This window comes from Diadema setosum, chromosome 8 (genome assembly GCF_964275005.1).
Source record: "Diadema setosum chromosome 8, eeDiaSeto1, whole genome shotgun sequence".
In the NCBI taxonomy this organism is placed as follows: Eukaryota; Metazoa; Echinodermata; class Echinoidea; order Diadematoida; family Diadematidae; genus Diadema; species Diadema setosum.
Genome location: NC_092692.1, coordinates 4,165,628 through 4,188,970, shown reverse-complemented (window position 1 = coordinate 4,188,970; position 23,343 = coordinate 4,165,628). Strand labels below are relative to the sequence as shown.

General features: G+C 38.6%; 2 protein-coding genes across 2 annotated transcripts; one reads left to right on the top strand and one right to left on the bottom strand.

Annotated features, from left to right (window-relative positions):
• Positions 1 to 1,403: 1,403 nt before the first annotated feature.
• Positions 1,404 to 8,972, bottom strand: LOC140231837 (uncharacterized). The gene is made up of 6 exons (XM_072311988.1): positions 8,758 to 8,972; positions 7,865 to 8,099; positions 6,890 to 7,279; positions 5,931 to 6,029; positions 4,820 to 4,941; positions 1,404 to 2,372 (listed from the first exon to the last, which is right to left on the bottom strand). The coding sequence occupies exons 2-6, from the start codon at positions 8,085 to 8,087 to the stop codon at positions 2,205 to 2,207; spliced, it is 1,002 nt and encodes a 333-aa protein (XP_072168089.1). The 5' UTR covers positions 8,088 to 8,099; positions 8,758 to 8,972; the 3' UTR covers positions 1,404 to 2,204.
• A 328-nt stretch (positions 8,973 to 9,300) lies between these two features.
• LOC140231425 (DNA polymerase delta subunit 2-like) lies at positions 9,301 to 22,903 on the top strand. The gene is made up of 11 exons (XM_072311546.1): positions 9,301 to 9,332; positions 12,265 to 12,453; positions 13,073 to 13,194; positions 13,766 to 13,889; positions 14,490 to 14,604; positions 15,321 to 15,516; positions 16,550 to 16,630; positions 17,232 to 17,389; positions 17,776 to 17,903; positions 20,247 to 20,348; positions 20,858 to 22,903. Exons 2-11 carry the CDS (start codon positions 12,273 to 12,275, stop codon positions 20,986 to 20,988), a joined length of 1,338 nt encoding a protein of 445 aa, XP_072167647.1. The 5' UTR covers positions 9,301 to 9,332; positions 12,265 to 12,272; the 3' UTR covers positions 20,989 to 22,903.
• Positions 22,904 to 23,343: the final 440 nt, after the last annotated feature.

The following is a 23,343-nucleotide window of genomic DNA, read 5'->3' as shown; positions in this document are numbered from 1 at the left end:
CTTCTGGTAAAACATGCACCACATTACTATAAAGCAAATCAGAACAAGACATAAAAGCGTGACTATGAAGTGACACAAACACTCACACCCACACACACACGCATGCACTCACACACAAATACACTCCCTTTGGTGGCCGCTATGAACAGGTTTGACTGTATATAAACCTACCAGAAATTTATCAAAGTTGCAATGTTACAGACGGGCAAGATTTGGAATAATCACTCTCCTTTTCTTCTTCTTCTTCTCTATCTCTCTCTCCCTCTCTCTCTCAGCTATTGCTGTACAGATCAGTATTAAATATCAGCCGGTAAAGTACTCCACCATTATTCGGTGGACAAATCGCGTATCAAAGTGCACATATTGCCTTAAATAGGATACAATCTTTGAGAGAAAATGACTGATATACAAACATTTTGCTATAAATTTTGCATATTTGTTTGAATACTATGAAGTTCTTTACAAACTGCTAGCGAAAATGAGGTCATATTGATAGTATTGATAGATTGAAGGCTTCAGAATACACTATTCGTTACTCAATCTAGAAAAGTTCCATCCATTTGATAACAATTAAGTTTAAAGTGACCACCAATTAGGAAGGTGCCACTGCACTGTCTTGCCAATTCCATTACAAAATATAACAATATTGATCTTTTATGACAGTGAATCTACATGTAGGATGAAATCATCCTAACATTTTTTGAAACCTTTTGTTTTAAATAGTAGATGAAATAATCATACATAAATTTCAGATAGAATAATTGTTGCAAAACATATACAAATTTGTGTTGCTGACCTTTGCTAGAATGACAGCTCAGTAGACAATCTAACTTCAATGCTAAACATCATTATTATTGTTCATACAACAGTGACACATCTTTTTTGAAGCCCAACCGCTTTGTTTCTAGCCAATATGGATTGCTAACCTTTAAAGTGTTCAATTCAGTGATGTTCATTTAAATTAAAATGCTGAGTGAACCACGCTATCAAAATGAGTTTAAGCCTTGGTGCCAAGATGACATCATGGCGATTTATGACCTCAACCAAGCAAATTTGAGAGCATTCTCAATTCATTTACTTGAGTGCATTTTACTCTCAATCATTATATTTGTGCTAAAAGAGAAAAAAGGGTTTGTATGAACCAGGATACTAGTAGGTTACAAATATTGCAAAGAATAAAACTTCTATACAAAAAGAGTTGAGTAACCTACTCTGAATACTGTTTTCAAAATGAATTATCGTTGCTTGCCTTTAATCCTCCTGCCTTGACCACTTTGTAAAATAATGCCACCATTAAATATCCCCAGATTGAACTTACTGTAAATCACGCCATTTCAAATTGACACGCACATGCAGAGATACAGAAATAACAGCACATCCAGAGGAATGTGACTAGAAAGAATATTGACACACTTTCTGGCTAACTGAAAGGAAACACAGGATATACTAAGTGCACTGAAGAGCTTTTAGAAGTGAAGTGAAAGGAATGAATGTAATATTTACAAACTGGCTATGAAGCACTATGCACCTTACTGCAATTACCTCTGTAAATAGTGCAGCACTGATTTCAGATTAACCTATGTACAGTATTTACACATAAAGGAAATGGTTCAGATTGCATTGAGCGAAGAGAGACTATTACCCAGCTATTTCTCCAAAGAGGGAAAGTGTTCCTCATTTGGACTTTATGGCAAGAATATGCGATTGAAACAATTAGGGGGAAACTTACTTGATGGATGATGTGCAGCTGAAACAAATTCCATGTGAAACCACATCTCAGCGAAATGCATGGAGCAAGCTTAGACATTCGTTGTAGCATGGAAACTCCCAGGATAAAGTATTCTGCATAAACCTTGATAATTCTTTGTCATAGTGACAATCACATTCCCCTATTACTTCTCATAAAGTAACAAAACACTTCAATGACACAAGGACTGCTCTTTGTGCATGTATTTGCAGTTGAATCTGGGGAAAACTTCCTTATCCAGGTACCACAGTTTTCTCATGGTTTAGAGTAAGATTCGTGGCACTTTGGATTTACGATCTTCATGTTTTTCTACCCGTCTACTCATTTACTTTGGAAAAAAAAAAAAACAGAAAGATGAAAGAAAAAAAAAAGTATACCCTGCTCCACTGTTGAAATTGATATCTGCAGTCTGTGGTGGGTCAGCTCAAGAAAATGTTCTGATTTGTTACCATGGATACTATGTACTCAGGATGATGCTCTCGATGTCGTTCGCCTGGATCTTGGCATCTACCTCTTCCCCGGCGACCCGGAAGGAAATCTCTGCATCGTACGAGATGCTGATCTGCCCACACGTTGCATTCCACAGCCATCCCTCGCCGCCTCGCTTGTAGATCGTCACAGTGACCTAGTTTTCATGTAATGAAAATCAGAAGACAGACGGAAAGAAGGAAAGAAAAATTGTTCAATATATTGGATCTGACGGAATCAGGATTTCCTATCTAAATGATGCAAAGAGTACGCTCAAAAGAGACTTTCTTTATTGACTAGTCTGTCACATGATCCATAAAACTGCCATTCTTGCCATTTATAGCAAAATATCTGACTGCTTGCTCAGTGACCTTATAAGGGAAATCTCAGTTGAAACCAAAATTCATTAAGATTGCTGTCTAGGATATTTCTCCTTGCGATCACATAATTTGAAATAACTAATGGAAAAAATAAAACATTATGTCAATTTCATGAAATTCCATGCATGCAAATAGCTGAAGCAGGGCTGACAGAAATGCTTTCAAATGCACCAAAATGCAAATAACATGGTGTAAGATAACTACAATCCATCCATTAGTACTTTCCTGGTTTATTGGAAGCAATCAATTTCTTGGGATCATGATCATGTGTTTCTGATACGTAACTAACACATAATTTTGATGGGTGTTTCATAGGTACATCTCATGGTATTTCACAGTGAGTATTCAACATTTTACAGAGAATATACTGCTAAATCATATCACACAAGATAATTTGTGATTTTGGAATTTTCAAAGCAACCAGCACCATTACTCATCAATGTCTACAGCATTCTCATCAGTGCTTCAAACACACACACACACACACACATTCTATCATTGAGATTATATATATATATATATAATTGATGCTTGAAACATCATTACCATAATTGCCTCAACCCATTGAGGACGATTTGATTTTGCTACCATGTACAACACCCATTGCCCATAGACGCTTGCCCGAGTATACTCAGGACTCGTCCTCAACAGGTTAAACATCATACATGCCTACACAAATGCTGGGCACTACATATCAAAAAAACATTCACAACAATACCCTAATACAGAACCTAAACCATTAATGACTTCATATTTCCAGCAAGGCCTCACTGCTCTACTTGCTTTTATTTTCCTTAATAAATTTTCGGAAGTGTAATTGATACCTTGTGTAAAGAATAGATGAATATAGGTGTAGACAACATACGCTATGCAAGCTTAAAACTTCATGCAGTGACAATAGGTTACAACAACAGTGTATAATTATGATCCCTCATAAAAGACTGGAATTTAGAACTGAAATGTACATTGTATGCTTCACTAAACTGCTCTTGATTTGCAATTGAAACTGCTCAGTCCAAAACAAAAAAACAAAACAAAACAAAACAAAACAAAACAAACAGCAAATATGAATAGGATATAAATAAGGAACTGGCTTGTGGTGTTTATATTGCAGCTTTACTGCATTGGTGTACAGCTGCCCAGTCCTGCAAGCAATATACACAATGTATTCTCACCTGAGTAATACGTCTTCATATTGTCAGACTTAATAGCTAAACCACAGTGATAATGGTAAGGTGTGATACTGAGAAAAACAGATTGCTCTCTTTGCAAATGCTCCATCATGAAGTAAAATTATAAAATGTCTCCCTCTTCATGTAGTACATGACTCGATGAAGAGATCTATACAGAATAACATACGCTTTCAGAGTAAATACTTGCTTATCTAATCTCAAATGAAATTGTCATTATTAGTCACACCTCACACTAATTGGCAAAAACTAAAACTAATCACAAAAACTATACACTGAAACTCAGGGATGGACTTACCACAACTCCATCTGAACCAACAAGATACCAGATAGCAGGTGTTTGTAACTGAATAAATCTTTGGCATGAGTCCAAGCAAAACAGCTATGACATCTGTTTTTCACTCATCGACTAGGATGTGACCTCTTTCCCTAGTTAGATGACATGCAATGAATACCTAGTTGACCTCACCAAATGAGCTGAATCCTGGTATGGGTCATTTCCCATTGTTTTTGCAAGAATCGACCTTCTGAGGAGCTTGCATGCAGACTGTAACAATGACCTTTTTTTAACAGCCAACCATTAAAAAAGAAAAAAAAAAAAGCAACCAGACTGATGGGTAATTTCCTTCTTGTTGGGCGATTGATAGACATGCCACTATAGTTTTGAAAATCACATTCACCCTCTATTTACAGGGAATGTACATTAGCTGATGGAGGTGGCTTTCAACTGGAAAGTCAGTCTTCAATTATTTTTCTTTCTCTGAATGAGATTCATTTAGAGTGCATTGTAATGACTGATACAATGCATTTCTATTTTTGTCATATGAAAAATAAAACTTCATGGCATGATCTCAACCATATGCTCATTGAAACAAGACAGCTGTTCCTCGTGCAAATAATGACAGCACTAATTACTGTATGGTTGTCTAACATACAATATATGAATGCCATTACAAATTGTTTTTCACAGAGCACACTGTACATCTGTTCTGTGTCCTATACATGCAAAACAATTGAGCCATGCAAGGTCATACCTGTGGTGAGAAGCCCATAATGGCCCACATTGAGCCAAGAACCGAGCTGCGTTGGTGGCTGAATTCCATTCTGCATGCTGTCTTCCTGTTGAGAGTTAGGTCCTTATTGCCCTTGAAGTCACCTTGAAAAAAAAAACAATAACACACACCACAACGCTAACAATAAGAATTCAAACATGATGGAAAAAACAAATTGCACCAAATATGAAAATCAGGAAGCGATCCTTTCTAACAAATTATAGTACTCTCTGCTACACTAAGCTGTACATGGAAGAAACACAAAACTTAGTGTTTTGAGATCTTATAACGCTACCAAGACTTTTAAACAGCATTTGCTGTGCAGTCTGCATAGAAATAATTAGGTTTGACAAATCTACAATGCATTGCAACAAGTGCCCTATAAACTGCAGAGATAAGGTAACTGCATCTTTTTGAAGTACAGACTGCAGCCTATCAAGAAATATGACAGCACAATCAATTAATTCACTGGGTTCGAAAAGCTGAATTTCTGAGGTTTATTGCAACAAATTTTACTATTCCTTGCTAGTACTACACAAGGTAGAGTGAAAAACTCTCATAAAAACCTTTTGTTGCTCCACTATGGATGTTTGTTTTGGTTGCAGATTTTTCAAAAGCCTCTTTGTTCCTACAGTAGTATGAATGTTGTTGTTGTTTTTTTTCGCAGGCAACACATTACAAGTTTAAGAGAATGGAGTCCCTAGCTCTCTTTGAAGAAATTGGCTAAAGTTTTGTTTTGTTTTTCTCAGCCAAGTCTGTGCAGCTTTTGTATATCTAAACTTGCTTCATCTAAGTTTTTGCCACCAAAAATATGCAGTGACACTTTAATTTGCCAATTCAATGACAAGGTGATGATTTCTGTATCGACATTCCCCTACGACTTAGTGGGACCTCTAAATCCTGCACTGCACAAGAAATATAATGTACATCCCCTAAATGCGGGTCACCCCCCCCCCCACGGTTTGAACTTGCCATATACTTACTCACAAAGTTCCTGAATAATGGATGTCTTTGTCTTAATGTACGTGCCCAAAAGTCTTTGAAAAATATGGAATTGATGAATGCACACAATGTAGAGCAAGAAGGACCTTACCAATGATCTGTTTGCCTCCGTTCAGATTCACAATGTCCCAAGTGCCAATCTGACTTAATACATTCCTCGCAGCCTCCATTGCACCGAATGACAACTGACCTATATGTACAGTATTTAGACAGCAGGGGGAAGAAAGGGCAAAATTTCTCACTTTAATACTGCATTGTTTCCAATTGATTAAAGCTACATTTGTACTTGCTTGCCTAATATGCATTGGTGTGGCCATAACAGGTCTCTTCAGTGGCTACTGCCTCCATTTGAAGTTTACAGAACAAGCCCTTCTTAAAGATCTTTTATCCATTCTATGTTTTTGGAAAATATAAAATTGGTATGAATTTATTACCTTTTTTATATACAAACTCCCCAGCTCACCAATAACAACTACATGATCTGCTGCATTTTGAAATGTTATTACTGCCTCTTAAAACTCCCCACATACAATAGCACGACATCCTACCGAAGTATGACGCGAGCATGTTAGTTCTCATGCACACCATGCTTGGTAATATTTGATCCAACTTTATGAGAAGAAATTCCACAGATAAGGGAAAATCCCATCTACTGTAAAAGTTGTTATTTTTGTGCAAGTAACTTTTCACATTGGGCCAGGTCAGATGAATTCTGCGTGTTTAAAAACTGCAGAATCGGCAAGCAAAAAATATTCGCGTACGAGGTAGGCCTACTTTTATTTTCACACCAATTTCCACTTTTACAGTACTTATCATTATTTACCTTTCTACAATATTGTTGTACACAAAGACCTGAGGCAGCATTGATATACAGTGTTTTATCAGTGTTTCGCTTGCTGAGATGTAGATTGAATAGCTTCTTAGAAACTTTGCCTGGAACAATACCAAAAAACCAAACAAAAAAACAAACAAACAAACAAACAAACATACAAACAAACAAAAACTGTCAGTTTCCAGAGTAATGGACACTAATAATTTTGATATTGTCACCTGAAATAAATGATGGTACCACTGAGTTCGCCAGCTTCCCAGCGTAACTACGGCAGAAGGACTGCACAAAGGTGTCATAACGATCTGGTGTGATGACTTGGTTCTCTGTCCACAGTGAACTGTCCAGCTCTGACCTTTGATTTGTGAGCACCACTCGTGGGGCAAAGAACTTTTCTGCCAGGCACACCCCCTGCCGGACCAGGTGGTTGCGAAGGAGCTGGGACTTGGACCGTACCTCGTTGAGGGCGTTGTTGTGCGAGGCATCGAATGTAACACTCGACTGGGTGTTTGAGTCCTTGATGTGTCGCTGCTGAACCCACGACTTGCCATCCTTGCTGACAGAGATCTTTCCAGACCAGTTCTTAACTTCAATGGAATAAATCCCATACTCTAAAACCACAACCAGATGAAACAAGAGGCAAGGCAATGAATTCTCAGATATAGATTCCTTTCACTGACTGATTCAATATCACTGTATGTCCAAAATTTACAAAGTACATTGTACCTGTAATTCCATATGACTTAATTCCTATGACATTCATGAAAAAAGAAACATTTGTTTTAAACTTTACGAGTGAGATTAAATACCGATTTTTTTTTTTAATGTAATATGGCACTACATGTAAATTCTAAGTATGCTTCCTAAACAAGGGAAAAAGAAGCCTTGCATTTTTTTTCTGCTGGAGGAATGGCCGAGACTCTGAAGATCATCCCTATATTTTGTTGAAACGATAGTTTTTTGTTTTGTTTTTTAAGTGACTTTATTACATTTGAACATCAGGTTTCTCTAGTCGTAAGTGTACCAAGCCTCTTGACAACATGGAATTTGACCACACTAACCAACATTATGAAGCAACAAAAGATGAATGACAGCACCAATGCACATCAATAATACACTTTAGCTCTAAATTCATGCATAATTTGAGACATAAAAAGACTATTTTGGCAAAGTTAAGACATGAGAGAATTTTGCACCTGTCAGCGCGACAACATCGATTTCATGACGCCCGGTCTGAAAAGTGTCTGGAACCCTGAGCCTCCTGAATATGTGGTCGTATGGGATGCCTCCCATTGACACCAGGTCCCTGATTAGCTTCTCCTCTGCATCTCTCCCAGCTCTGACCGCTTCATCTTCAGTATGAGACATGGGGTTGCTAGCCTCCTTGGCCTGCACAATTCTGTTCGTTAGACTGAACATGACACCCGACTCCTGTAGAGAGCCAATGTGATTCACAATAGGTGTACAGCAGGTCATCAGTGCCTTACAGTAATCACACATACATCAAAGTGGGGGAGGGGAAAGGGGAACAATATGATGAGTGAAAAAATCTTACAGCACTTCTTGGCAAGGCAAAGTCCAACATATAAGAGTAGGGTAGTGCTAAATTACGCAACATTGCAATAATATCTGGGAAGCAAAACTTAAGTCTACTGAGAACTAGTCAGAACAACTTACCTGAATTGCACTGGTCACTGCTGGTATTGCACTATTTTACAAGACTACGTCAAAAAGTATTGTACATCAAAACGTATTGCACAATCCAAGGAATAGATTACGACACAAGCATGGCAAGCAACCACTGCTGGCACAGCTGACATTACAATTTTCAGGCCGGTGTTGAGGGCATGGCCAAGATAGAATAGAACCTCGCTTTTAAACACAAGCCTGCATAGCTGCACCTATTCCTCAACTTCACTTAATGTAGCGACCCTCAGCTCAAAATGCAAATCCTTTCGCCTTCATCGATCTGCCTCTGGCAAACTGCGTTTCTTTGTTGACATGCGAGAATGTTTACATCTTTTGCTGCTGTCTTCATGGCTTCAATTATCACAAGTTTCCTTCACGAAAATGGGGGGTTTCTACTCACTTTTACGAAACTACTTTTGCAATAACATCACCATCATTGGCTGCACTTTGCATGACTTGCTGACGCTTATCTCCGGCCAGGAGCAGTCCATGGACAGCAGAGGAGAATAGAAGTATCTTGTGACAATGCGTCGATTGTTGCCATCTATTACGGAGATTAGAGGGACTTGAGCTCAGGAACGGTTGGCGATGATGGTGCATGCTGTGACGCATAAAGCTTTCATACTGCAGCGTCGTGTGTGACAAAGAAATCCAATCGTGTAGATCGACCAGCTGCTCTGATGTAAACAATGATGACGTAACTCAACAAAAACCAATACGCGTGTAAAGATTTGTATCCTTTACATTTTCCATTTACTTTAGTTTTAAAGAGATGATAAAAGATTTAGAAAAAAATATCAAAATAACAGATCATTAGTCAATCAGGAAACATTTTTGATCTCAAACATTCCAAGATGAAGTTTAGATTATTGTCATATTGCAAAGTATTTGATAACAATGTATGAACGAGCCTAATAAGTAAAAAGCAGCGCGCGCGGGAATCCCAGCTTCCGGTATCATTTCAAAATTTATTCGGTAAGTTGCAGTACTATTTACCCAGAACTCTGATTGTCTGAACGTGTAATTTCAAGTTAAGCATCACCGGGGCACTTACACCATTTACATAATCCTTTTTATCATAGTATTATCTAATGGAAGGGCAGGCAGCAGGTTGTTTTAAAATAAGAATGAGATTGTGGTTGGGAAGTACGTAAATATGAATGAATGGGACTGGGCATATCATGATATTGTATCGACACATCCGTGGTCAAATCAGGTGAGTTAGCTTACGCAGTTACGTGAGGAAGACCGTGTCCTTGGAATTAATAGCCAGTTCGGGGTTCCACTTTGAGCATGAGCAGAGCATGCTGGTTTTTTATTCACTGAGATAAGCATCTGTGATGTAATGATTATTCAAGTGATCATTATGAGTGGTGCTTGCCAGCACATCCACCTGACAGCAAAAACGGAATTTGACAATATCAATAGAAAAAGATTGTTAATACATTCAATGAGAAATAATGAAATTGATGCTTTCAAAAGTGCTAATTGATGGATCATTCTGGTCACTTGGTCTACGCAAGTTCATTCTTTGTTTGAGCATGACTGATGAATTCCATAAATTGTTACGTCGGGTAAGCTGAAATACCTTCTCTCGCTTGAAAACTCGTGGAGTGCCTAATCAACTGAGAAAGAAGAAAGGTCATTTGTACCGATGTGCCCATGAGCTAATCCCGAACTGGCTTATTGCTTGCCATCGTATGCAGAAAATAAGCAAATTGTGAATGTTTTTTTCGTCCACGTCATTGGCGTTTCAAGTTCAAAGATAAACTGCGCACTCTACTTTGATCGTTGATTGGAAAAACTAAGTTTTTGAAATTCATATGGGTGTTTTGATTTTTTTTTCCACTTTTTTTTTTGACAATCTGAAAGGGTGTTGGGGGGAAGGGGGGTTGCTAGAGCCTAGAGGGTGAGGTACCTCACCCAGCACATCCATAGGGACAGTGGTAATAATACATGTACATCCCCCACAGCAGGGTCTAATGAGAAGCTTCCATCTCGACTCTGTCTTAGAGCCATAGAGGAGAGCCATCAAAGTAAACAATTACAGTTCGACCTCGATTATCCGGCCTTCTTTTATCCGGAAATCTCTATTATCCGGACGCGCTCACGCAGTGAAGGCCTTTTTTTTTTTTTTTCATCCAAAAATTGAGAAAAACGCAGTGACTTTCATGGATCTATTTCACTAATTTCATAAGATGTGCATGGTAGGTTTCTCAATATCTAATGAGGTAGAACATGTATGCCTAGCTGCCAGTGCACTGGGACGGCAGCTTGGACGGTAGCCCGACCAGACACTGTTACGCTATGCGAAAACAGCGTCTGACGAGCACGGCATGCAGCCTCGAAGTGAGGAACCTCAACACAACTACAAAACTTAGAAACATATATACTTTTCTCCTTTAAACAGAATACTTTACTCACGTTAAATGCATGTTTCTATTACAGAAGAATAGTTCGCCACACTGGGTCCATGGAGACCACTTGCGATAAGTCCGTGGAACAAATAAATGACACTTTCTGGCGCAATTCCTGACCGTCAGGCTTCGTCGTTGCTGGATTCAAAATGGCGCCTTGACTTATGCGCATGCGTGACCAGATGTGCTCCAGAGCGAGCGCGTGTGCGTTGAAAGTGTCGAACAAACCTTGGCGTCTGCTACACAATAACCGTGGTATGGAGCTCAATGTTCCTCGCCCGACCAGACGCCAGCCGCCGCCAAGCCCAGTACATATGGCTTTGTATACTAGTAACCGTGACGTACCATGTACAGCAACTGGGCTGTGTATAGTTACTTGGACGGCAGCTATATACATTAACATTGTGTCTCCCATATCCGGCCAATTCACTTATCCGGATGAGCGCCGGTCCCGACATGGCTGGATAATCGAGGTCGAACTGTAATATTACAATAAAATACAAGATGGTCCAGCAAAGGTGCGCCTGCTATGTGACAGGTGACTTCAACCAAACATCCAGTGTGACAGCCATGCTTAACAACCTGCAGTGGCATTCCTTACGGGATAGACGCCTTCACAGCCGCCTGGCTATGATGTATCGCATCCGCTTTAACCTTGTTGACATCGCTTGGCAGTCCTACCTCAGCGAACGGACATCAGCCACTAGAGGACACGGTTCTCGACTGCAGACGTTCCAATGTAGCAATCAGGCATATGCTTCTTCCTTCTTCCCAAGGACCTGTAAGGACTGGAACAGCCTCCAAGAGGACCCAGCTTCTTCTTCTTCTCTCGACGCCTTCCGGCTTGTCTTGAGTGGGAAGAAGAAATAGTTTTGTCTCCAGAGGACACAAATTTTTACTTACACATTGTATATAAGCACTTGCACAAAAGCTACAATATCCTGTCTTAGATGTGTGTTTTGGGGTCCACACACTCACACACATTTCACAGTGCGATAATCTTCAAAACTTGAAGTTGCACTCTACCTGGAAGAAGAAAAGAAGAACACTCCTCCAAGCAGACAGATTTTTCTGTCTAAGTTAGGCGTGACCAACTGGACCACTGTAATTATAGAATATTAAATTCATGCACACTCATAAGTCATTGGTCATAGTACCTACTAGTACTACTTATGCACAAATGGCACTTGATGAGATTGCTTATTCAGAAAGTACCAGAATATATTTTATATGAACTTTACAATTTAGATGTATACAGTCATAGGGTGGTTCTATTTTATCTTAACATAAATAACATCTTAAAACTTTTTTTTTAGTTTGATTGATGCAAATAGGACAGAATATTCACATATTTCATAACGCTGTGCAGTGTTTCTTTTATCATAAAATTTTGTTTTCTATCAATTTTAATTTTTTTTTTTCAGTTTTTTTTTTCTTTCTAAATTTAACTCCTTACAATGATTTTCTCACATTGAAATTTGCCGTTGAAGGGTTGACAATGACAACAATGCCTTCGGCTGAACCTGCAACTTTCCAGCGTCCCTCTTGCCAGTATGAGAACCTCTCCTCCCGCTTTGAGCTGAAGAATCGCAGCTTTCAGCGACAGTATGCCCACCTCTATGCAGAGAGGCTGAGTTGTATGAGGCCACGCTTGCTGAAGGTGGCCCAGGAAAAATGGGGTAGGTAGTTTCCAACTAGTCTGTGTTGCATTATTAAATATGTTTGTTTGTTTTGTTTTTTCTTCAAAATTGCTTAATTTTGTCTCAGGTGAGTCAAAGGTATTAAATTCTTTGTTTTGTTGCTATATTTCATGATAATGCTAATCTACATGTACTTGCTCAGTATTGGATATGGATTTCTGATTGGGAGGGCTTAAAAGTAGAAACAGACACAACTTGTTAGTGTAAAAATGAGATTCCATGATGTGTTTTCTTTGTTGTTTTGTTTTTATACATTTTTGAACAGATGCTAGTATGCAATCTGTGATAACATTAGAATTGATTTATTTACTCTTCATGTCATTTTTTCTCTTAATGAGTTTGTGATCATGAATGTAATTTTTATGAAATATTGATATAATTCTCAGTATGATTATGATTATATGATTATATGTTATAATAATAAATATGTTACAACAAAAATGATGATGATAATAATGGTAATAATTATGATGATGATGATGATACTGAATATACAACTGTACAATTCTTCTGTGCCAAATGCTTCTAACTTGACTGTATAGCTGGATCTGTAAGGGAAAAGAGAGGAGATTAGTCACCATTGTCTTAATATTTTCAGGTCGCGATGCTCCCCGTCGCCAAATCTACCAACTGAAGAAGGGAGAAAAATGTTTTGTCATCGGGACACTGTTCAAGAAGATGGAGCTGAAACCAAATATCCTCAGAGAAATCAGCGAAGATGTAAGTTTAGAGCAGAATGCATTGCAATTCATCACAGTCATGTATTTCTGTCAGCTCTGTGTGAATAGCTAGTGGCAAATGGAAGGAGTCTCTCAGTTATTTTTATGATTATTTAGAGTTACAAAGCGCAACAAAATTTTAAGTCGTCCTGATTGTGTGCTGAGTCTTCAGCATCACCTAAAAGTTTAGATGTTTTTGAGTAGGGGGTGTGGCTATCGTGAGATTTGATGACCAAAAAGATCATTAAAAAAATGATTACAAAAAAATAAAATCAGGTGTGATGACAAAAGGATTCTAAGATTCCAGTAGTGTAAGTGTTACCATGATTTTTTATTGATGTTTTGTTTTCGTAAAATACAGTGGATTCCTGTGATAACGAAATCCTCGAGACCAGCAGTTTTCTTTCGTTAATTTAATATCAAAATTCCGTAAGGAGTGAACAAACAAGCAATAAAAATACTTAGAGCAGATAATGTTGCAGCCTGATTTTTTTATTTTGTTGTAACCAAAGTTTCGTTATAACAGTGTTCATAATAATGGGAGTGGACTGTATTTTTTCATGTACTTACAGAGAAATCTGACACCACAGCCTCCCAGGGAACGATTCACGTCTGACGATGATTTTGTTGTGCTCGAGGATGAGCTGCAGAGGGTGAACTTAGCTGGTGATATCAATGTTCAGACCACCATGACAGGTGAGTGATATACATGGAGGTGAATCCATTCAGTTATAGTTGTGTGTGTTGGGATGATATGCAAACACACCAATTCCGACTTTGCCCAAACATCAGTTAGGACATGTAGCAGGTCTTCCTGCAAAACAAGTTCCATTTCCAAAATGATGATTTGCTTCAAGGTGGTAAATTGAAAAATTCTTTTGACAAATTACTGAGATATTATTGGCACACATTCATTTATAACAATGCCATTTTAATGTCTTTGAAGTACTTATTTTTATGATCTTCTGTGTGTATTTTTGTTCTGCTGTTCTACTCTTCTGCAAACAAATTGTTGTAGAGTATGCAAGAGATTGGAACACATCAATATAAACAAAATGTTAATGATTCAACACTTTTTAAGACTTCCACAGAGTGTTTCATGAATGTTTCAACATTTATGGAATCCATGTTTCACTAATGGTTCGACATTTACGGAATCCATGTATATGCTTGGAGAGTTTCCCTGTTCAAAGGATATTCAATGGCAGAGGTAAAAACTGATGTGACCAGGTTCTGTGTCTGTTACATGGCACATTTTGGATCGGCAAACTGGAATCTTTTTGTCCTCATGTGCAGGTGTAGTGATGGCTGTCCTAGGGCAGGAGAATGAGGATGGCATGTTTGAGGTGGAGGACACATGCTATGTAGATCTGGCTGAACCTGACGTCGTGCCCAAGTTTGAAGAGGATAGGTGGGTCATGATGTGCACAATATGACTGTCAACAGTTTGGAACCTTTTAACTACAGTAAAAGAGGAAATTTTTGCTGTGTTGAGATTTTCGTGCATTTGCGCAACCAGAAGCTAAGTATAAAAAAAAAAAGCACGCAAATATTTTTGTTTACCATATGTTCAAGTAGTTGATGTTTTGTTTCTGCTGAATGAAAAACATGCGAAAGTCTTTTTATCCGGCCAAGCGCAAAAAATCATTTGCACAAAAATATCCACTTTTATAGTATTCATCTACTAAATTATTATTGGTGATATTATTGATTATAATTATCGATATTTTTTATCATTGTTTGATGTTGGTGTCTTTCTTATTCATCATTTCAGCTTTTACAGAGTATGTATGCTGAAGACTGAACAGTGTTATGACTGAAGAACATAAGTATACATACATACATATACACATTGGGCATCAAAGCAGAGGAACAGATGCTGCTCACTTATTTGAAGAAGATAGGATCTCATACTCATTTCAAATGCTAGTACCAAAGAAAAAGGAAGGAAAAAAGACAGAACATTTGTTATGCTTTTGAGTTTGTTCAGGTTTATATGTTCCAGTATTTCTTTGTGTGACATATCTCCTGTGAATTATGTGTTCGTGAGTGCAAGCATGCAATAACGATTGAAAGTGCATGTGCACTTTGAACTTTGAACCTTTCACCTTCCTTCTGTTTTGCCAGGTACATTGTACTGATGTGTGGGCTGGGGGTGGGGAGCGAATCTACTGATGTGATGAGCCTCCAGCTGATGTTGGACCTCATCACAGGCCAGCTTGGCACCGAGGAGCAGCAGGAGATGTTCTCCAGGGTGGTGCGGGTCGTTGTCGCCGGCAACTGCCTCAGCAAGAGCATGCAGGACAAAGATGTCCTCACCACGGTAAGCAGGGGGGGGGGGGGGGAAGCAGATTGAAAATGTTGTGCATTCTTACAAGTGCTAATTAGGTCAGGTGATGTGTGCTATTGAGGATAGAAATAGTCATGGTTCAAGGAAACCAAAACCCAAAGAGAAATGTGGATTGAGTGAAAGCAGCAACATTAGTAGAACACATCTGGGGAAGTTTGAGGAAAATCAGACAATGGGTGCAAAAGTTATGAATTGTTAAAGTTTTGGTGTTGAAACAACTGGATGACAAGACTACTAGAGGTTATGACATGTTTGGACAACAATACAAAGAAAATGTAAAGGGAATTCAACAAAAATTTATTTTTCAATGAAAATTACATATTCCATCAACTTGATACTGACATATGTTAAGGGTAGCAATTATTCCCCCTGCTTTTTGAAAGCGGTTAGTCAAGTGCTCTTTCATTATGCTAGAAAAGTGAATTTTTGTAGAATTCCCGCAATATTTTCTTTATGTTGTTGTCTACACATGACATCATAACCTCTAGTAGTCTCCTCATCCACTGGTTTCAACACCAAAATTGTAAAAATTCATAACTTTTGCATCGATTGTCCACTTTTCCTCAAACTTTCACTGATGTGTTCTACCAATGTTGCTGCTTTCACTCAATCCACATTTCTCTTGGGGTTTTGGTTTCCTTTAAAGTTCACAGGAGTTGTTTTGGCTCAGTTGTTAAGACCACAGACTACCTATCATGATGCACCTGGTTCAAGTCTCTCGGCTGCAGCGATCGTGCCCCTAGTCAAGGCACTCTAGTCTACCATTGTCGAGCCCTTCACAGGGAGTGTGAAGTCGACAGTTCCATGGTTCCTAGCTTACATGCATTCAGTGCTTCCTTAGCATTAGTGTAAGAACAAGTCAATGTTACATAACACTACCCTCTTTATGTAGGAACATTTGTCTTTGCATGCTTTTATTGTTGTTTTCTGCTTACCGCATATTGTTGTTTATTCATATCTATTGCTATTTATCTCTTCCGTTCCTGCAAATGTTCCACCTGATCAGGCCAAGTATCTCACCAGGAAAACCCAAGCAGGAACTGTAGAAGCAATGAAGTCTTTGGATGATTTCCTGATTCAACTCACGGTGAGTAAATCTAGCATCAGTTTGCTGTAGTTCCAGGAATGACATGACCTTTTGCATACAATTTACTTTGCTGCCAGCCAGCCACTCATGTAAACTAGTGTTGGTTAGATTGGGTTCTGCAAGAAGGCAAAATTTAATCAAGGAAGATTAAATGGGCATAAAGAGCTGGATTGTAATTGATGAAATGACTGAAATTCTTACCCATGGGAAGGCATCATGAAAATTGCTTGAATCTGCTGCTGTGACAATGATAGCAATTTTTAAAATCCAATTGAGCTCTCCTGAGATTCTAACTATCATGTTATCCATGTAATTTTAAAGCAAGTCACAATCAGCCACTGGGAATGGCAAGAGAAGCTTTAGTGCCATAAGTGATTTCTGGAACCTCTGGACAAAGTTTATGAAGAAAAAAAATGCTGTAATACAGCATCTTGAAGATGACCTTGGCCACAGTATTAATGTCAAGCAATCCTTTTTCACTGATTTTTCACTGAAATATTGGTTTTGTCCCTCAGCATTTTGGTGCAAACTTTAACGTGATTAAGTTTACTGCTGGTTGCACCACCTAGTATTTCCCTCCATTGCTGTTTTCTTTGCGTAGAGCTGTGTGCCAGTTGACCTCATGCCTGGGGAATATGACCCTGCCAACAGTAGTCTTCCACAACAGGCTCTTCATCGCTGTATGTTTCCCCAAGCTGGTCTTTACCCTACCTTCAACTGTGTCCCTAACCCTTATGAGGCCAAGATCGGAGGAGTTAGGTAAGTCGAATTCGTGCCCAATATCTACACATGAAGTGATAGAATTAAATATTCTTCCTCCAACAGGTAATTAGTCAAGTGTCTGATTCATTGATAAGAGACATGTGCCGCCATATTTTGTCTTCCTACCAGTGAGTCTGTGTTGTCCCTGTCAACCAGGCCTGTTTGATACTACAAATATGTTACATGGTTGACAACAATTCAGGTTTTTTTTTTTACCCTTGCTGAGACTTTAATATATTCGTTATTTATGGCGAACATGCACTCTTTGTTTAAATTGCTATTACTGTAAATTCCATAATGTAGTCATTTCCTAATGTATCAGTACTCATTCCTTACATACTTGCTTGTGATTCTCATATTCATTCATTTGTTTGTTCACACAGAGTGCTAGGCACATCTGGGCAGAACTTGACCGATATCTATCAGATTACAACGATGGACGACCGACTCACGATCCTGGAGGAGACACTGAAAGTGGGCCACCTCGCTCCGACAGCTCCAGACACGTTAGGTAGGAGCAGTCACATTTTTTCAGGAGGGGTGCTCACCAAAGTCAAGTTGTCATGATCACAGTTGAGGTGGGAATTTTCTTCAGTTTGTCTCCCTAAGCGAATGAAATTTGTGAGATTGCAACTGGGTATTTTCAACAAACATGCCAAAAAAGAAAAAGAAAAAGAAAAGAGGAACCACAAGACTCGAACATGTTTGTTAGATTACAGATCAGCAGTAGTGATCTTACAAATTTCATTTATACAAGGAGACAAATTGAAAAAAATTCACACCTCAACCTCTCTTGCTTTTTTGATCACAGTTGTTTGAAAAAACAAAGATAAATCCATGAACTTTTTCTGTGTGATAACAGAAGACATTCAGATCAAATTTGTGAAAGATAATATATCTTTAAAGATAATAAAAAGTTTTGGTACCTCAAAAGTGTCCTTGAATTTCCTTGTCTTAGTTTGTGTTTCAGGTTAAAGTACCTTTCATATAACTAACACTGTGAGACTTACTCGCCCCAAAGTGCTCTCATGTCTTAGTAATCATGCAATTAACTGCGATCAGCAGCCCCATACGCATAGCGACCAGCAGTCCCATACGCATAGCGTAATCGGGCTTCGCATTGTAGCATTCAGGATCATGACAGATTTAGTATCGTACGGTAAATGTCAACTTAAAATCCCATAAATTCGTCAATTTGAAGACTTACCAATTAAGTTGAAGTATTGAAAACAGGCTTCGGGCAACGTTTGGTTCTGCCTATAGTCCCTTTCTGTTCGAATTGATGACTGAATGTGACTCGGTCGACAGGACCTTAGGAGAGCTACATACAGTACACTGAATACTACGGCCACTGCATGCGAACACATCCAATGCACACAGATTTCAAATCCATGAACGGATAAGATGTTTGTGTGCGCATGCGCTGGCCATGGTATCCAGTGTATGTAGCTCTCCCAAGGTCCTCTCGACCGAGTCACATTCAGTCATCAATTCGAACAGAAAGGGACTATTGGCAGAACCAAACGATGTTCGAAGCCTGTTTTCAATACTTCAACTTAATTGGTAAGTCTTCAAATCGAAGAAATTTTTGGATTTTAAGTTGACATTTACCCGCGATACTAATTCTGTCATGATCCTGAATGCTACAATGCGAAGCCCCATTACACTATGCGTATGGGGCTGCTGGTCGCAGTTAGCTATGCGTACAATGGGCTGCATGCTGCTGGTCGCAGTCAGTGGTTTCGTACAATATTTATCGACGCTGTACAGCGTCGGCTCTGGTACGAAACCATTATTGCATGATTACTAAGACATGAGAGCACTGTGGGGCGAGTAATTCTCACAGACAACGTACTTTAACCTGAAACACAAACCAAGACAAGGAAATTCAGGGAAGCTTTTGAGGTACCAAAACTTTTTATTATCTTTAATTGTCATGCATGCTTTTGGTATGAAGAGTGACAAAATCGCTGAAGACCATGATTTGGTCATGGCAGCAATGCTACACCCTGATTTTACTGCCTCATAGCTGTTAAAAATAGTGTTGTCATATTTCTGGTGAATATGGTAGTTTGCCACAGGTAGAGTACCATGAAAGCAAAGTGTTCTGCTTAGGGAGCACCTGTCCTGACTTGCTCTGCTCTCCAGGGTCTTTGGTGTCATAGAAAGCCTGGAAAAGTTGTTAAATATTGAAAATGTTTTTCCAGGCCTGGAACGTCATGGAAAATGCAGAATTAAAGATGTATCGCGGAAAAGTGATGGAAATTTGTAGGTTTGTATATTTTTTGCCTTGAGTGATCTTTTTTTTTTTTGCGATGTTATTTTGTTTTTGAAAAAAACATTTCATCAAATTAATTCGGACCAACTCGTCTACCACACACATTGTTGATGTGGTATACACACCAACATTTTATATGGACACTATTTATCTAATAGCAATTTCCAGTTATTTAGCATCAACCAGTTAGGTTTTCATAAATTCGCTGCCCAACTGAATTTCTAAAATTTTACGTGGAAAAGACATGGAAAAGTCATGGAATTCAATTTTGTAAAAGATGCAGAGACCCTGATGTATTGTCTCTTTAAACCTGGACAAAGCACTCCAGTCTGTGTTACATGTCCTCATGTGGTGTTCTTTCACTATTAACCTGTTGAGGACTAGTCCCGAGTATACTCGGGTAGGTGTCTATGGGAAATGCGTGTTTTAACAAAATTAGCCCATCCTCAACGGGTTAAATTGATGTCTCATTGATTAATGTCTGTGGCATCATTCTGTCTTTTCCAGCCCTACGTCTGGCTAATCCTTGTATCATTGTCTCATTACCCCTTCTCTCCCCTCATGTTATTCCTCCAGCGTGCTACCCCTACTATGACCAGGACCCGTTCATCATCAATGACTGCCCAGCCATCTACTTCGCAGGCAACCAACCAAAATTCCAGACAAAGAAATGGACAGGTGAATACGCAAATCAAATTTCTATCATCAAAGGAGATAAATAGATCTAGATTAAAAGAAAACAAAAACAAAACAAAACAGACAAACATACAAACATGTCAATGACAAAAACCAGTTGTATACACAGGATTATAGTGATAGAATAGTAGGTTTTTATAACACAAAAAAGAGCAATTATATTCAGATATTTTGTATGTGACTTCAACAGACATGATCTTCACTGACCTTAAGAGGACCTGTAACCTAAAGTGGATAGAGAAATATGTAATGTGTTTAAAACTAGAATGTGATATTAGCACAGGAGTAACTGTTGCATCAACGTAACAATATATGTAATAAGTTTGCTTACCTATTTAAGTTAACAAATGTCACCGTGATAGAATATCAAGTTTCTTGGTTGAAGGAATAAAAATGAGTGTGCACGGGCATGCGCTAGCAGTTTCAGATTGATAAAGCATATTTGAATTCTCCAAAACTTTTATTTCTCTATCAATATTTCATCTTCTCAGGATCTGGTGGCAAGGATGTACTGTTGGTCACTGTGCCAAGTTTCCACGAAACTAAATCTTGCGTGATCGTCAACCTTCGCACGTTGGACTGCCAACCATTAGTCTTCTCTTCAGACCTCAATGCGAGCTGATCGGCCAGACAGGTTTTTTGTGCTGTTGTTTTTTGAAGATCCATCAGGCCAAAGCACAAGGACAGCAAAGAAAGCCAATGGACTGAGTTTTTTTTTTTTCCTCACACAGTGCCAAACACATTCTGATGTCTTGGCATGAAATATTCTTCCTCCCAAGCTCATCGAATGGTGCCATGGGAACCTAAATATTTCGGCAGTGGCACCTTAGTGAGAAGATTGATGGGATTTCTGTACCTAGTACATCCACAGACAGAGAAGATATGGAAAGATGTCTTGTAGAATGTTGTGTACTTCTGGAATTGTAATTTCCTGTTCACAAAGTGTGTCTTCAATATCTTTTCAAAATAGAGGAAAAGATAATGCCTGAGCATGATAGTAACTCCCATACTAAATTGCAATTCTGCCTACTGCTTTGGAAGACAAAATGATGTCTATGATATGGCAAGAATTTCATAGGATATTCCAGTTTTGCGCAACGTTGAATGCACCTTAGTGTTGTGGAGGAAAACATGTAGAATCAGAGAGCAATGGCTGAATACTGTTATTGTTTTGTCACAGTAGTTCTGCCTTTATGTAAGGGCACATTCAGTACCCTGCTACGTTTCAAAATTATCACTCTGAATTCTAATTTCTCCTCAATGTCAATTATTCATTTTGGGAACAGATCAGAATTTCTACAGCCGACCTGGAAGTCAACATTGGGATATTTTCGGCCTACTCACAGACAGGCAGATTTTTGTGCACTTGAATTCAATAATTCTGTCCATACAGGCATGATCTCTCATATTTCACAAAACTGGTGATATTCATGTAATCTGTTATTGTATCAAACATCTTTGATGTCAGCTTGTGAAATGTAAAATTATCAAGCAGACTGTATCTGTGTCTGTGTGTGTGTGCGTGTACGTGTATGTATGTAAATGATAGTACAGTCAACCTTGTGTAAGTTAAATCTTTTTGGACTGAAGAAATAGCTTAGACTTACAGAAAATTTGACGTATGAGGGATTACATTAAATACATTAGACTATAAAGAGAAGAGGACTTGAAAAGACCTTCAACTTCGGCGATTGTTCAACTTATGAGAGGTTGACTGAATGTACAGGCGACTTGCATTATAACGAAGTCCTCGGGACTGGCAGTTTTTTTGTAATATTGAAACTTGACTGTAACTGAACTAATAAAGTATATACTCTGTAATGAAAACATACAAACAGTGCATATATTGTATGTTATTCATTGTCCACTCATCATACACTGCACTTGATGTGCTGAAAAGCAAGATATGTTAATGCAATGAAATGCCATGAATAATTTAATTTAAATTTAACGTTCAAGAGAGCATAGTTGTTGTTAAGCAAGTTGTTTGTTCTTTACTTTCATGCTTAGTGTGAAAATGCATATACACGTGTATGAGAAGTGATGGCCTAGAATTCTATATCTTTCCTTCTTGCTCCCCACTTCAAAGCATTCGAGACACACCTCCACTTCACTATACACAGGGCCGGCGGAACTGGGGGTTGGGGGGTTGGAGGCCCCCCCACCCCCCTTTTTTTTTTTTTGCACAATACATAGGAATACATAATTATACACATAGGGTATAACCACTTTGGCCCACCTCCCCACACCGGAATAGAATGTGGTTAAGCTTTTGACGTTTGCCAGCCGATGAAGCGCGGTAACGGTTTTTTGTTTGTTGGTTGTTTTATTTTTTTGTTTTGTTTTTTGTTTTTTGCTTGTCTGCTGACGAAACCCAGAAATGGCAGCATAAGTTGCATATGAAGGCCTTTTTCTTATTTGTTTGTTTGTTTTGCTTGTTAACTGATGAAACCCAGAAATGGCAGGATAAGTTGCAGGTGAAGGCCTTTTTTTTTCTTTCTTTCTTTAATGGCACCAGAAAATATAGAGTGCGCCCCCCCCCCCCCCCCCTCTTTTCAAATGTGGCACCAGCCATGATACAGTACAGTGATGTCAGTAATTCTGTATGTCTTATTAACTACTCAAAATAGAGCAGATTTCATCTAGGCTTTTTTGTGTCACTGCACAAAATATTTCTCCACAGTGTTTTGTTGCACAAGACCTTAGTTTGCCATGTGGGTATTTATCTGGGCATGTGAGCAGATTTCAGGGGATAACTACATGTAGTAATGAGAACTGAACATTTGTGTACCATTGAATATACCAGTATGTGCAGAATAAAAGTTAAAAGTTTAAGTTCAACTTTTTCATTGATTTTTTTCCCCCCATACTTTATTGACTTCAATAAAGTGGTATGGACATGCTGTATTTTACATGTACAATATATTGATGTGTAAATAAAACTTGTCAAGTAAGAGAAAAAGCCCTCTTCCATATT

What these genes read in the sequence shown, in the direction of transcription:
- LOC140231837 (XM_072311988.1), bottom strand. Translation starts at nt 8,087, where the DNA reads ATGTTCAGTCTAACGAACAGAATTGTGCAGGCCAAGGAGGCTAGCAAC. An exon ending in CGATGTTGTCGCGCTGACAG is followed by an intron (nt 7,280 to 7,864) that starts GTGCAAAATTCT and finishes TTGTGGTTTTAG; the next exon opens with AGTATGGGATTTATTCCATT. An exon ending in CGGAGGCAAACAGATCATTG is followed by an intron (nt 4,942 to 5,930) that starts GTAAGGTCCTTC and finishes TTTTTTTTCAAG; the next exon opens with GTGACTTCAAGGGCAATAAG.
- LOC140231425 (XM_072311546.1), top strand. Translation starts at nt 12,273, where the DNA reads ATGACAACAATGCCTTCGGCTGAACCTGCAACTTTCCAGCGTCCCTCT. An exon ending in CCCAAGTTTGAAGAGGATAG is followed by an intron (nt 14,605 to 15,320) that starts GTGGGTCATGAT and finishes CTGTTTTGCCAG; the next exon opens with GTACATTGTACTGATGTGTG. An exon ending in GACAGCTCCAGACACGTTAG is followed by an intron (nt 17,904 to 20,246) that starts GTAGGAGCAGTC and finishes TTATTCCTCCAG; the next exon opens with CGTGCTACCCCTACTATGAC.